At 40.7% G+C, this 15000-nt stretch overlaps 1 protein-coding gene and 1 long non-coding RNA gene across 2 annotated transcripts in view; both read left to right on the top strand.

The window, feature by feature from the left end:
- The window catches only part of LOC138952393 (neuroendocrine convertase 2-like), a 153946-nt gene that overhangs the window by 119436 nt on the left and 19510 nt on the right, over positions 1-15000 (top strand). The window contains exon 9 of the mRNA XM_070324062.1: positions 2417-2632. Within this exon, the coding sequence (XP_070180163.1) occupies positions 2417-2632 (216 nt within the window). The remainder of the gene's footprint in view (positions 1-2416; positions 2633-15000) is intronic.
- On the top strand, positions 9003-11667 carry LOC138952395 (uncharacterized). Its single transcript, XR_011451360.1, has 2 exons — positions 9003-9331; positions 11273-11667. It is a non-coding gene; the product is annotated as an uncharacterized lncRNA (long non-coding RNA).

The raw sequence follows: 15000 nt of genomic DNA, 5'->3' as shown, positions 1-15000 counted from the left end.
TCAGTTTTTTTTATAAATGTCTTTGATGACGTCATATCCGGCTTTTTGTAAAAGTTGAGGCGGCACTGTCACACCCTCATTTTTCAATCAAATTGATTGAAATTTTGGCCACGCAATCTTTGACGAAGGCCAGACTTCGGTATTGAATTTCAGCTTGGTGGCTTAAAAATTAATTAATGACTTTGGTCATTAACAATCTGAAAATTGTTAAAAAACATTTTTTTATAAAACGATCCAAATTTACGTTCATCTTATTCTTCATCATTTTCTGATTCCAAAAACATATAAATATGTTATATTCGGATTACAAATAAGCTTTGAAAATTAAAAATATAAAAATTATTATTAAAATTAATGTTTCGAAATCGATTTAAAAAACAATTTCATCTTATTCCTTGTCGGTTCCTGATTCCAAACAACATATAGGTATAATATGTTTGGATTAGAAACAAGCTCAGAAAGTTAAAAAGAATAGAGATAAAGAAAAGCGTGCTATCCTTCTCAGCGGAACTACTACCCCACTCTTCTGGATTGTCAATTTCACTGCCTTTGCCATGAGCGGTGGACTGACGATGCTACGAGTATACGGTCTTGCTGAAAAAATGCAGTGCGTTCAGTTTCATTCTGTGAGTTCGACAGCTTGACTAAATGTTGTATTTTCGCCTTACGCGACTTGTGTTTTATATGCCGAAATGTTTTTTTCAATATTGAAGGTATGTTGTGTGAGCACTTTTCCATTGAATAACTTGGAGACATTTAAAGATAACAGGGCCACAGCGTATTTTATGATAAATAGATTTTCATGTGCAATTCAACACATACTGAGACGTCTGATTGTTATTTCATCCGGGCAGAAATAGGGCAACCGCGGTCGTTTTGGATAAAGTGTACAAACTATTGTAAAATAATGACGTACATCATTCAGAGGGATAATAAAATAGCTCTGTATTTAGCTCGCTAAACATAAAAAATGTCAAGTTCGACAGTTTCAGTTTTCGGGTGAATATTGTATTGCTGATTTATTGTTTTAATGCGCTACTCAAGCGGTCGTTATACATGTAATCATTCAAGCGGTAGTTATACATGTAATCATTCAAGCGGTAGTTTTACATGTAATCATTCAAGCGGTAGTTATACATGTAATCATTCAAGCGGTAGTTATACATGTAATCATTCAAGCGGTAGTTATACATGTAATCATTCAGACAGTCTTGACAATACAAACAAAAGAAAGAAGAGAAATGAAACTCTAAAACAACAAAGGCATTATAAAACGAAGTAAACAAAAAAGAAAACAAATAATAATAATGATAATAATAATGATGATAATAAGGGTATTTATATGGCGTAAATCCTAATATAGTTCAAATTATAAGCGCCTCACAATCAATCTTCAATATAATAATCTTCATTACAGCAAAAATACACATTTAAAACAAAAATCTTCAAATAAATAGAAACACAATCACGTACACAATGCACAATTCAAATAAATCGATCGTTGTCAACTACAATCACAAATTATCGATGAGACAAACACAACAACAACAAAGACGAAAATGGTCTGCACTTGAGACTTCTGCTTAAAATGTCATATTCTTTGCACCACCTATGCAAGGAAAACTTTTCAGAGCCTCGTGTTAAACCATATTTCGTCAAGGCAAACAAAGTTATCTCACATAAAAACGTAGTCAAAACACATTTAAAACAGGTAGACCTTTCAAGCAAACCCGCATTTTCTCTACTGCATCAAGGTCAACAAAACGTTGAGACCCTTGTGCAACACAGTTGGATGTTTGTCTGTTTATTTGTTTGTCTATTTATTTCTTGACGACATGCGAAACATTTCACACCCTCATAGAAATTGGGAGGAAGCGACCCGAATTTCCCAGCAATTGGATGATAAAGTAATGTAAATGAATAAAGTAAAATAATAATTTATTTCAGGTCGTTCTGTAAAACAGGTTTTTTTTGTCATTTAAACTCCTGATTAGTAAAAATGATTTTTGTATCTTTGTTCTATCAAGCCTAACAAATTTGTTGAGACCATTATGTAAAAAAAAAATTTCTCCATTTAAACTCCTGAAATGTAAGGTAAAAGTGATTTCAATCTTTCATCAAGCCTAACAAGTCATCCCAGACCATTATGTAAAACACATTTTACAATTAAACTCGTGAATACGAACAATAGACTGCAGGTGTCTGTCTTCTTCTTCTTCACTGATTGTCTTCTTTCTCTTGCTGTCATCTCTCCCTTTATATTCTTTTTATTATTGTTTGCTGACTAAGAACTCTTGTTCGAAACCAGACCTCTTTTTTCGTCGTTATTGTCCATGTTTCTGGTGAGTACATTTGAAGTAAACTCCTAATAAAAATAAAAAATAAATCTAATTTTGTGTTTTCTTTCTGCCACCAGGGACGCTACGGCAAGGGCAACATCTACGTGTGGGCGTCGGGCGATGGCGGTCCCAACGACGACTGCAACTGTGACGGCTATGCGGCCAGCATGTGGACAGTGTCCATCAACTCGGCCACCAACGACGGACGCACGGCCGGCTACGACGAGTCATGTTCCTCCACCTTGGCGTCCACTTTCAGCAACGGCAAGAGCTCGTCCCACGATGCTGGCGTTGTGAGTTGAACTTTTTGACATCTTCTTCTTCTTCTCATGCGTTCATGGGCTGAAACTCCCACGTACGCTCGTGTTTGTTGCACGATTTGTTCTGTTTTTGTATGAACCTTTTTACTTTTTACCTCGCCATAATGCCCATTTAGGCAGCCATACGCCGACTTCGGAGGATGTATGCTTGTAATGGTGGCGTGTTTTTAACCCACCGAGCCCTGGTATAGATTACAGGATCTGTTCCATGCGTACTTGGTTGTGCGATTGCGTGTAGACAGGAAGGGGTATCGAAAAAAGTTGACCTGCGAGATTGAAAAAATATCCACCAGTAACCCACCAGGCACGGCCAGGATTCGAAACTAAACCCTCCGCATAGGAGGCCGGCGTCTTATTCTCTGGGGGTGGGGGAGGCTCGTCTAGTTTGAAGAACCCTGGCTCCTATGTTGAAGAACGGCGAAACTGGCAAGGTACTCTGTGCATAAATGCTCAAATGTGTTGACAGGGGAAGGGTTCTGCAGATTCAGGAAAACGTGTTCAAGTCTCATAGTACGCACTTAAAAGGTTAAGAACGTGCGTAGGCATTTCGAATGATGGATTACCACATCCGGCACCATAGGCCCAACGGCGCAACCGTGAGAGCGTGAAACAATTATTTCTTCTTTCGAACTTGAAATTGAACGAAAATTGCTTGGAAAACAAAGACTCTTTTTTCTCTCAATACTTCGCTTTGTATTGCGGTACGAGACTTAAGAGAAGAAAATGTTCCTGCTGTGATTTCGAGTTTTCTCAGGGAGGCTTTCGTGATTGAGCTGCCAGTTTTCCATTTGAACTTTTTCTTGTGCAATTGTTTTGAATGAGTCATTAACACGGACTGCACGCAGATTCGTGCATCTTTTCAGAGACTTGGGTGACTTCGAGCTACCATTTTTCTGATCGATCTTGTCTCATGGCAATTTTCCTGAATTAGCCATCTCCGTATATATACGAAATTGTTAGTTGCGAGAAACCTAAACTATAACTCGGTTTATCAGCGAGAGAGAGAGAGAGAGAGAGAGAGAGAGAGAGAGAGAGAGAGAGAGAGAGAGAGAGAGAGAGAGAGAGAGAAAGAGAGAGAGAAAGAGAGAGAGAGAGAGAGAGCACTCGAACTCGAAAACTTTATTACCAAGGGATGATAGCATTAGGTCCATATGGTCCTTTCTTACAGCTAGTCCCTACTATAATACACACATGAAACGAAGAACAAGTATGAAGAATAAAAAAAGAAATCAAATAAAACACAATCATGTAGGGAAAAGTATAACAAAACACACACACAAAATTCAAAAGTGTGCTTATTAATGGAAGCATACTATACACTTTCTCTTTCACGCATCCTCACACACACTCGCACAAATTGTACACCGACTGGGGTGGATCGATTCTTCTGTACCTACTCTTAAGCGTAAACATATTTAATGGATTATAAACGGAGCGTTGTGATCTACTTCCTATATTGGCTGTTCCTGCTCTTTGTTACACCCCCGGTATAGGGGTGTGTATAGGTTTCGGTCGATGTGTTTGTTTGTTTGTTTGTTTGTGTGTTTGTGTTCGCATATAGATCTCAAGAATGAACGAACCGATCGTCACCAAACTTGGTGAACAGGTTCTATACATTCCTGAGACGGTCCTTACAAAAATTGGGACCAGTCAAACACACGGTTAGGGAGTTATTGGTGGATTAAAATTATACAAGGACTTATATAGGGACATCTTCATGGTCAAAGGGAAATAACCATTCTCACTCAGTCACTGCCACCAACTGAGAAGGTTATTTCCCTTTGACGGGGGTGTTTTTCCTACCTCGGAGGAATTTCTTGTTTTATTTGTTTTTATTTACCTCAAACAGCTGGGGAAAACATTAATGACTAGGCTTTGTTTTTAGACCTTCGAATGTTCGAAAAATCTGTATATCAATAACATCATCAGTAATAGCAAAAACAACATTATAATTGTCACGCACAATAGCAACAGCAAAATCAACACTAGCAATAGCCACCTGTTAATCAGAAATGGTAGCACAGCAGCAACTAGTTGCAGTAAAAACAGCTGCAGCAGCAACAATAAAAACAACAGCAGCTACAACAACAACAGCATCAACATCAATAAACAACAACATCAACAACAACAACGACAATGAAAACAACGGCGACAACGACAACAACAACTACAAAAGGACTCCCTCCAAACATTGTAGACAGCTTTTAACAGTGTAACCAGGATAGCGAGACAGAAAACGTGGGTTTGTTTTACACGGCAGCCTTTTGCAGGCAGCTCCAATTAGCATTTAGCACATTTTCCCGCTCAGCTGCCCATACCGATTCCGATCTGCATTTCTATGTGATCTCAACCCCTAACACAGTATCGTGTGCCATTGCATATTCCCAGAGCGGCAAGCGTCAAGGTGAATATGAAGAGCTGTTTATTCCCCAGCCATTCCCGTGCTGCCTGCCGGTGGGAGGTTGTGTCAACAGCCGTCATTGCTTGGTTACATCAATTATGTTCACCCCTCTGTTCGTGTCGGCGTGACGTCAACGTGCTGGGTGGCAACGTCATTCCATTCCTGCGGGTGTTTGATTGGTCCGGTTGTTTTTATTGGCTGTATACTATTTTGCCACTTTGTCTTTTCCGTTTTGTGTTTCTCTGTACTGCCCCCGCCCCACCCACTCTCTCTCTCTGTCTGTATGTCTGTCTGTCCTTCCGTCTGTCTGTCTGTCTGTCTGTCTGTCTCTCTGTCTCTCTCTCTCTGTCTAACTCTCTCTCTCTCTTTTTCTAACTCTTTCTCTCTCTCTCTCTCTCTCTCTCTCTCTCTCTCTCTCTCTCTCTCTCTCTCTCTCTCCCCCCTTCTCTCTATCTCTCTCTCTTCCCTTCTCTCTCTCTCTCTCTCTCTCTCTCTCTCTCTCTCTCTCTCGCCCCGTCTGGCTCTCTCTCCCCCCCCCACCTGCCCCCGTACTCATATCTCTTTCTCTCTAGACCATTCGTCTCTGTATCATTGATCTTTTCTGTGTATCGTAGCTGCACGCCAATATTTGTATTGATTCACTTTCCCGTTATCTCTGGTGTTTTGGCAAATTAGGAGCACATTTGATACGGCGTTCTCTTTCAAGGACGAAGAGAGGAGATATAGGATGAGAGAGAATTGGAATACAGAGAAAGAGCGCCACCTCGGCGGGTATAATTTTGACAAGGTTTCCGCAGCAAATCTAATAGAGAAACCTGATGTTCCCTGGTGGTGGTAGTTTAGGGTAAGGGTTAGTTGGACGAGTTTGGGACTGGGTGAAAGGCCTACTCTGCCTCGTAAAACAGATCTCCTCACCGTCCCTGATCTGACCAGCCGTGTACATGGAATAAGACCATCCCTCCACTTGGCACTTGGCCACACACCAAACATTAACAACCTGGGAGAATTTTCTTTCTTTTTAAAAAAGTGTTTGTCTTCTTGACTCCATGTGCCATGCCCTATTTCCTACCTTCTCTGAAACTCTTAATCAGATTTGTTTTTTTAATAATCTAATATTTCTATCTGAAAAGCCTCGCGGGGTTTTTCTAGCGTGATGCGAGTTCTCTTTCAATCATTCGTGCACTGATTCGCTACCACAGAAGGGGATTAGTTTTCAGCTTTCGTCTTTTTATTTTAGTGTGTCTTCTGTTCCGATGCATGGACTAATATAAACTTTTTTTCTTGAGGCTAGAGACGTGGGTAGGCAATGTCAATTATGACTTCTCAGGGATGATTAAAAAGATGGAAAGAGTACAGTGTTTCAGACTTTATGGCTTCTTCCTATTTTGAGTGCCTCAATAAGAAATACCCTCCATGCTTCCCCCAAAAGCTGCCTGTGGCTGCCTGAATGGCGTGGGAGTTTCAGCCCGTGAACTAAGAACAAGAAGATAGGCAAGCAATTGATTTTATGCGACAATTTCTTCGCCTTTCTGGCTCTTATTTATGGCAATATATTGATCATACATTCCAATTTACGCTACAATGTTTCTTTCTTCTCAGGTTTTGTGAGCGTAGATATTTATGGATCATACATTTTTGTTGATAAAATATGCTCAAGCCCGTCACAGTCTCTGAAGATTCGCGTGCTACAAGTTTTCCTTTCAATTATTCTTTTTGCTGACGCATTGATCCAAAGCTGTCGGTTTGGCAAAGAGAGGTTTCTGACCTCTGTTCAAAATGACTTGTCAGAGAGGACGTACTTTGTTCTGCTAGAGTGCATTTCTCAAGGGTTGAAAGTGAAATTGTGGACTTTCAGTCCAAAAATATTCTGAAGCTGGCAATTTTGCTGCGAGAGGTGACTGAACTCCGCGAAAATATTGAAGCCTATTGATAAAGAGATAGAAAGAGAGAGAGAGAGAGAGAGAGAGAGAGAGAGAGAGAGAGAGAGAGAGAGAGAGAGAGAGAGCGAGAGAGAGAGATAGAGAGAGAATCAAATAGAGAGATATATATAATCAGAGAGAGAGAGAGCTAGACCGAGAGATGGCGAATCACATGGAGAGAGAGGGAGAGAAATAAAGAGGGCGAGAGAGCGAGAGAGAATCAGATAGAATAAGAGAGATATACAAGTAGAGAGAGAGAGAGACGCTTTGACGCTTTGACACTTTATTGTCATTAGCTAATAAAAGCCTTATAGACAAGGTAAAACAACAATTTCTGCATCATTCATAAAAAGGGTAAAAGGACGAATGAACAAAACATTAATAACAACAAAAACATAGCAAACTAGTTCATGGGTACGAACAAACAAACACACCGAGACGAAAGCCATAGGTAAACAAAAATATCTAAGACTAAGGGTAAAAAGCAAGGTATAGTATGTACACACAAAGGAAAATACTGATCCAACAGTTAACACACACTCATAAAACCAATCAATCTGCAGACCACAAATATTTAAAACCAATAAACCACTAGTCGGCGTTACCCTCGCGTGGCTAGTAGGGGAACATGTCTAAATACATATCTATACAAAAACAACAATGGCTGCAGACGAACAAACAAACACACACACACACACACACACATACACACACACACACACACACACACACACACACACACACACACACACACACACATATGTTCTGCGCGAAGTTAGAATCCGGTTTCATTCTAGAATGGACCGGGTCCAGGTTGGAATTCTTACCCTGCGCAAGTACAGGGGTGCCATTCTAGAATGAAACCCTTGGTTTAAACTGTTTTATTTAACGTTTGTGCATTATTTACAAAAAACGCATATAGAGTAAACAACAACAAGCATAATGCTTATAGTGGTGTTCACTATTTCTAGAAAATTACATATAATATAAATGGCGGCTATTGTACAGTTTAAATGAAAAGCTTGCAAACATGAAAAGAAAATTGAATGAAAATTGTACATCAAAACAAAATTCCGTTTGGGAATACATATATAATATTTATGGTGTTTGCGAGTAAGAGATAGGGAGGGAGAGAGGGAGGGAGGGAGGGGGAGAGAGGGGGAGAGTGAGAGAGAGAGAGAGAAAGAGGGAGAGAGAGAGAGAGAGAGAGAGAGAGAGAGAGAGAGAGAGAGAGAGAGAGAGAGAGAGAGAGAGAGAGAGAGAGAGACGAGTAGACGTGTCGATTTTACTTTCACTTTACATGTTTATCTGTTCGAAACGGCCGGACTGTCCAATAAATTCCTGCACTGTTAAAAAGATTTTTTTGTTAATTTTTGTTTGCAAGGAGGGGTTTCCATGAAGTAGAATATCTGTGTGTATGAGGTTGTTGGTTAGTTTGTTGATTGTGTTGTTTCTTGCAGCTAAGTGTAAACGGCATTCTAGTAAGAAGTGTGTTGCAGTTTCTGTTCCATCACCACAGTCGCATACGCTGTTTTCCGCAAGGTGTCGCTCAACTAAGTCTTTCTTTAGATCACTAATATTAAGTCTAATTTTTGTGTGGATTATTTGTGTTTGTCGACTGCCACTGTAGAAGTAAACGGGAATTTGTGTGTCGTCTTTTGTTAAGTAATGTTTAAATTCCCCGAGGGAGTCAGTTAACTGTATTTGTTCAGGTAGTTGGTTCCAGAGTACTGTTGTCGAAGGAAAAAAGGATGTTTTGTACGTTTCTGTTCGATGTGGGGGTATACTTCGTTCTAAGGGGCGGCGTCTGTGGTAGGGGTTGTTGGCTGCTACGAGAGGTGGGAGTGCTGCTTGTAGGTATGGGGGGGTCTTGTCGTGAATAATTTTATGGAACATTGTTAGTTTATGACGGTTACGCCTTTCAGATAATGATTGGAGTCCAGATTCTCCGTAAAGCTTAAAGTGACTGGTTCCGCGGACAGCTCCGATGATTGTTCGTATTGCATCTAGGTTTAAATGAAACCCTTGTTGCTGGTCCATTCTAGAATCGGCCGTGCGCAAGGTTGGAATTTGGGTCCAAGTTGGAATAGTCATTTCAGTTAGACTATCACACAGCCAAAGCCACAAATGTGGATTTTCTGTTTGTTTTTGTTTTTTGTGTGTTTGGTTGGGGTTTTTTTCTCGGGTTTTTTACACTTTACTCAAAGACATCGTGAATTGGGATTGTGATGTTCTGAAAGTGATTACGATTTTGAGAGACACTCAGCACTGATCGCTACGAACGGAAATTTCCGGACTGACAGTGTTTTGCCGATCTCGCTTGTAACTTTTAATCTTATTCATATATATGAAGTTGGTCTTCTGAATTGTGAAGATAAAGTCTTTAGCTTTGTATCGATATATAATATGACTATATAGTTTGAGCGAGGGAAAGGCTTTTTTTTTTTTTTAAACTAGCTTTAACGTTCTATCAGGCATGCGCCTCTTAAGAACGGTGCTGCTTTGACCACAAGACTCGCAGCCATAGCAAACCCCTCGTTATGAGCGCCGACCACAACGAAAGCAATTGGCTGCGGTGGGCCCCACGAAAATCGGCAAAGGCGAGGCTAGTTTCTGTAGAAAATCGTCTCTGTTTTCTCCCAAATGACATATCATCCCATAACTGGCGTTTGTATTTCGACATAAGGTCTTGTGGCATCTAATCATCGATTTCATTCTTTCATTTGATTCATTTGTGAACGCTGAGCTTCGAGTATTTATGCTTTTCAGGGAAAATTTTTGAAAATTCTGACTTTCCACAGTTATTACGGAAAATCAAGCTTGTCAATCAAGATGCTGTGAATTGGAATGTCATTACTAATCATTAGTTGACCTCTGGCTCAAGTGGTGTCATCTTGCTACACGGTTGAATTGCAATTCGTCAATCTCTGCCGTCACTGGGCACTGAGAACGTCAGGAGCCTGTATTTTTTTCAAGGGCAATTAGAGGTTATTTGAAAGTATGACATGGTATAATGTTGTGATTTTGGAGAGAAAAATTAATTGACTGTCATTGCAATGAGGCTTGGTCAGAAATAAAGGGTATTATCCCCCCCCTCTGCTTCTTTCTCTCTGTAAACTTGTAGGGCTAGTTATTTTTCGGTAACTTACCCAACAACCAAAATCACTTACCCAACAACGGGCCTGAATCCTCGATAGCTCATGGGTAGAGACTGTACACATTGTGGATCTACTTTTTGCGACTCAAAAGTTCAGAACACTCTAAAGTACAAAATATACATTTCTGGAGCAAACAATACAACCATACCGCATTTAAACCAGCAACTACAGGCTTGAACACATGAATCTCAATATAAAATCCATGAGTTTGGTTGTTTTCTGAATTCAGATCTGCCGTGCACAATCGTTTATCGCTAGCAAGATTCCAAGGAAAAGTGACTCTCATACTTTGTCTAGCGACACGAGTAGTTCCCCTTCCAGATTTCGGCTTCATCGACAAGACTGCAATCCGACGGTCAGTTTTCAACAATATTTCATTTTATAAACAGATCATACGCAATCAATTGCAAACATTTAATCAACTTAAAGAACATGCAGCGGTTTCATACACTATTTTGCCCCAGAAAACTTAACTTCATACAGTTTTTAACGTTGGAACACGGGTGTAAAACTTCGTCTGCTAGTCACATTCGAGGAAAGAACATTTTCTGAGCGATACCAAAACATGAACAGAACACACACTATCTGCCTTTACCACCACAGCAGAATGACAACATAACTGTGTACTTGATTTTAGTTCAAAACATGGAAACTGACAAGAAGTGTTAACAAAATTAAATGATTTGCACGGAACTATACAACCGCGCATTAATCGATAGCCTGCGCAGGTAGACTGGTTGGGTGAATATGATTCGATCAAACTTTCGCACAAAAACTCCTCTTTTCTTTGAATAACTGAAGAAAGGAGGGATAAAGAGGTTACATACCTCGTCTCAGTGATTATCAAAAATAATGGTCTCAGTTCGCGGTCATGAAAAAGCTCGCTGAAGCTCGCATTTTTCATGATCCGCTAACTTCGACCATTATTTTTGATAATCACTGAGACTCGGCATGTAACCTCTACTTCACTGATTTTAAGCTACAATTCAGTTGCTTGGACATGACAGACCTCCAATCCATTTGTAAATCAAGTGAACTCTCTTGAATGATTGGTACTTCCTCTACAAATAAATGTGCACCAGGATATAATTCTTGGAACTTTGTTCTTTTGTGTAGTAGTAATGCAGGGTTGTAGGAGTTTGAAACGTGGGCATATCACAGTTTGGAAGGTAGGGATTCTGATAGATTAAATAAAAACTGTCAAACTTTTAGGCATGGAATTCCCCTTTGAGAGTATTTGTTGTGGTAGTACTACTACTATGAATTGCTTTCAATGTTTTCCCATAATATTATAAAACCAGACAAAAGTTGTTGTTGATTTCTGTTTTTGTTAATGTCAACTTTTTTTTTAAACCTGTGACAACAGTTCTATAACTCACTCTGTCCTTCTGTTGGTCTGTCTGTCGGTTAGTCGGTCTGACCGTCTGTCTGTCTGTCTGTCAAAAAAATTGTCAAAAAACCGGACATTTCCGAGAGGGAGACAGCGCTGACATTGCAAGCGGCCGCAACCGGCTCTCATCACAAAAACAACTGTCCTGCAAACAATACCGCCCTGGTAGTCCCCCTTGCTATGGTCTGCCTTTGTTTATTGCGTACTCAGGAGTGTCAACTTTCTTGACATGACATGGCATCGCAAGATCGCCAAAGGATTTTTTTCAGGGGAAGACAAATCAGCCCCATTTTATCAAAGGGAAGGTGCAGGTGGAGATAATTCAAGGGAAGACAACTCTGTCTTACCTACAAACATTACGGCCCCCTTTATTCAAGGGTTTCATTCTAGAATGGCACCCCTGTACTTGCGCAGGGTTAGAATTCCAACCTGGACCCGGTCCATTCTAGAATGAAACCGGATTCTAACTTCGCGCAGAACATATATATATACGCTTATATAGACTACACCCGCACACGTGTAAATCCACGCGTATACATGTACACGCAACCCGATTTAAATGAGAAGACCATCCAGTCCAACATTTGCGTACGTAAAAATTACATTATACATAATTTCAGCTTGACTCATCTAGTTTCTTTTTGCGCATGTTTAGTGCCTTAGAAATAAATTGTGCAGTTGCTTCGAGTACACTTTCTTCATCCAGGGCTAGGATACGGGTTACATCTTCCATTGAGGCTGGTTCAGAACAACTTTTTAACACGTTATACTTTGCACGGATATCAGCATAGGCTGTACAGTGGAAAAGAAAGTGTACCTCGTCTTCACAGCCTCCATCACACATCGGGCATGCACTGTCGCGTGCCTGTTGTATTAAAAATCACTGAGCATTGCTCCTCAGCCCACAGGCTCTTAACCGAAATCTAGCAAGCGCATCTCTTTTCCATTTGTTTGCTATACATAATATGTACTTCTCAGGCTGAAAAACGCTTTTAAAAGAATAAAACCATTGATACTTCTCGTTTGTCTCCATTTCCCAATGCCAGTTTTGTTTATACATACACATCAGTCGATCTTTAAACTGGGAAACAAAACCTTTATCGTAGCCAGCCCCTTGGCACAGCCAAACAATGCCAAACCCGTTTTCAGTTAACACCTTCTTAACTTTGGAAACCCAGTTGTGCTTGCCAGATTCATGTTGCAAAAGGAGCATTTCATAGGTCTGTTTACAAATTCTGGTTTGCGGAAGTCTTGTTAACTTAAGCCAATATTTCACACATTTGACAACAGTTCTTATGAAAAGTGGGTATCTGCCTATTTCCCCGTACGCCATTGTATTTGAGGAATGCAGCGGAACATTTAAAAACCTTTTGATAGCAAAAGTGTGAACTTGCTCAATTGGCTTGACGCCCTCTAGCCCCCAAACTTCGGCTGCGTATGTTAAAATGGGTTCCACCTGCACATCAAACATCTTCCAAAACACCAATGGATCAGCAACATTCAGTTGTCTCATTGTTCTCTGTATCTCAATGACTGCTTTCTTTCCCTTTCTGGACATCTCACTCAAAGCAACATTTACACTCAGTTTTGTAGTAAACAACATGCCGAGGTATTTGTAAAGAGAGAGAGAGAAAAAGAGAGAGAGAGAGCGCGAGAGAGAGCGAATCAAATGGAGAGAGAGAGAGAGAGAGAGAGAGAGAGAGAGGGAGGGAGAGAGAGAGAACGAGAGAGATGAGAGAGAGAGAAAGAAATGATGATGATGATGATGATGATGGAACTTTATCTTTCCAGGATAGAGGTTTAAGGCGACGCCTTTTCTTACAACCGGTCCTTACTTCTAATACAAATGTCTAATAAATGATAAACAAGTAAAGCAACATGACAAATAAACAAAGTAAACGAACGAACCAGCAAACAATCGACAAGTAAGCAAACAAGCAAATAAACATAAACAACAAAATGATAAAGTAAGCAACATACAAATCGAAAGCGAAACATGCAACATGTTAATTGAGGTTACACATGTAAAGTGATCGACGGTAAAATTCACACGATACCAACGTTTACTTTACACTAATGCTAATAATAATTATATGGTGTAAATGATGATGATGAAGATGTTGATGATGATAATGATGATGATGCTGGTGATGGTGATGATGATTATGATGATCAAGTGATGATGATGATGATGATGATGATGATGATGATGATGATGATGATGATGATGATGATGTTGATGAGAGGCAGACAGACAGACAAACAGACAGACAGACAGACAGACAGACAGACAGACAGAGAGCGAAGTGAACGTTTTGCTCGAGCATGGAGCGTTTCTCAGCCGGCTGACATTGGAACTCTGTATTAGCAATCCTTAGCTGGCAGACTGGCAAAGAGAGGTGGTTACACACACACACACACACACACACACACACACACACACACACACACACACACACACACACCTTGAATTTTCCCAACATGGCACCTGTACTGTTCATACATACGAATGTTTTCTGTTTTCCTGCGAATACCAAACTTCAATGTCTACAGATTGCGAAACGCACTATAATAGGGTTACACCAACTGGTCAATACCGGAATACGCTGACCACTGACCACTGACCACTGACCGACGTCCCCGGCTGTAAATTGAAGATGTCATGGTGGTCCGTGCTTCCTGTTATTCTAGACATCGTGGCCGATAATGAACGAGAACGGAGAGTGATTGGGAGAGAGAGAGAGAGAGGGAGAGAGGAACGGACGGACGGACGGACGGACGGACGGACGGGCGGACAGACAGACAGACAGTCAGACAGACAGACAGCCATTAGGAAGAGAAAGAGAGAGAGGGAGAGAGGTGGGGGAGAGTTAGGTAAGCTGTGTGTTTCTTCTTCTTTTTTTTTTATCAATCAAAAACAATGAGCTCAAGAAATAAATCTATTCGACCTTTCGACCCATGCACCTGTTCTCAATTGTATATCTATATATATATATACGAGTTGTGTCTGTCTGTCTGTCTGTGTGTGTGTGTGTGTGTGTGTGTGTGTGTGTGTATGTATGTGTGTGTGCGCGATGCACGGCCAAAGTTCTCGATGGATCTGCTTCAAATTTGGTGGGCATATTCAGGTACACCCGGGACAGGACACAGCCTGGTCGATATTTCAACACGTGCTCTCAGCGCGCAGCGCTGAACCGATTTTGGTTCCACCTCAGCTACCCGGGCCCCCATACCGACACACCAAAGCCAAAGTTCTCGGTGGATCTTTTTCAAATTTGGACACCGTATTCAGCTACACCCCGGACATAATATCATCGCCGATGAGATATTTCAACACGTGCTCTCAGCGCGCAGCGCTGAACCGATTTTGGTTTTTCTGTTCATTTCACCATTCCCAGTAACTCTTCCTTATCTTCTCCATGTTTTCAGCGTTTACCTCCCTTCCTTCGTATGGTGCACTATAGTATGAGGGG

This window comes from Littorina saxatilis, linkage group LG17 (genome assembly GCF_037325665.1).
Source record: "Littorina saxatilis isolate snail1 linkage group LG17, US_GU_Lsax_2.0, whole genome shotgun sequence".
In the NCBI taxonomy this organism is placed as follows: Eukaryota; Metazoa; Mollusca; class Gastropoda; order Littorinimorpha; family Littorinidae; genus Littorina; species Littorina saxatilis.
The sequence above is the reverse complement of the archived record's forward strand: the minus strand, read 5'-3'. Positions and strand labels throughout refer to the sequence as shown.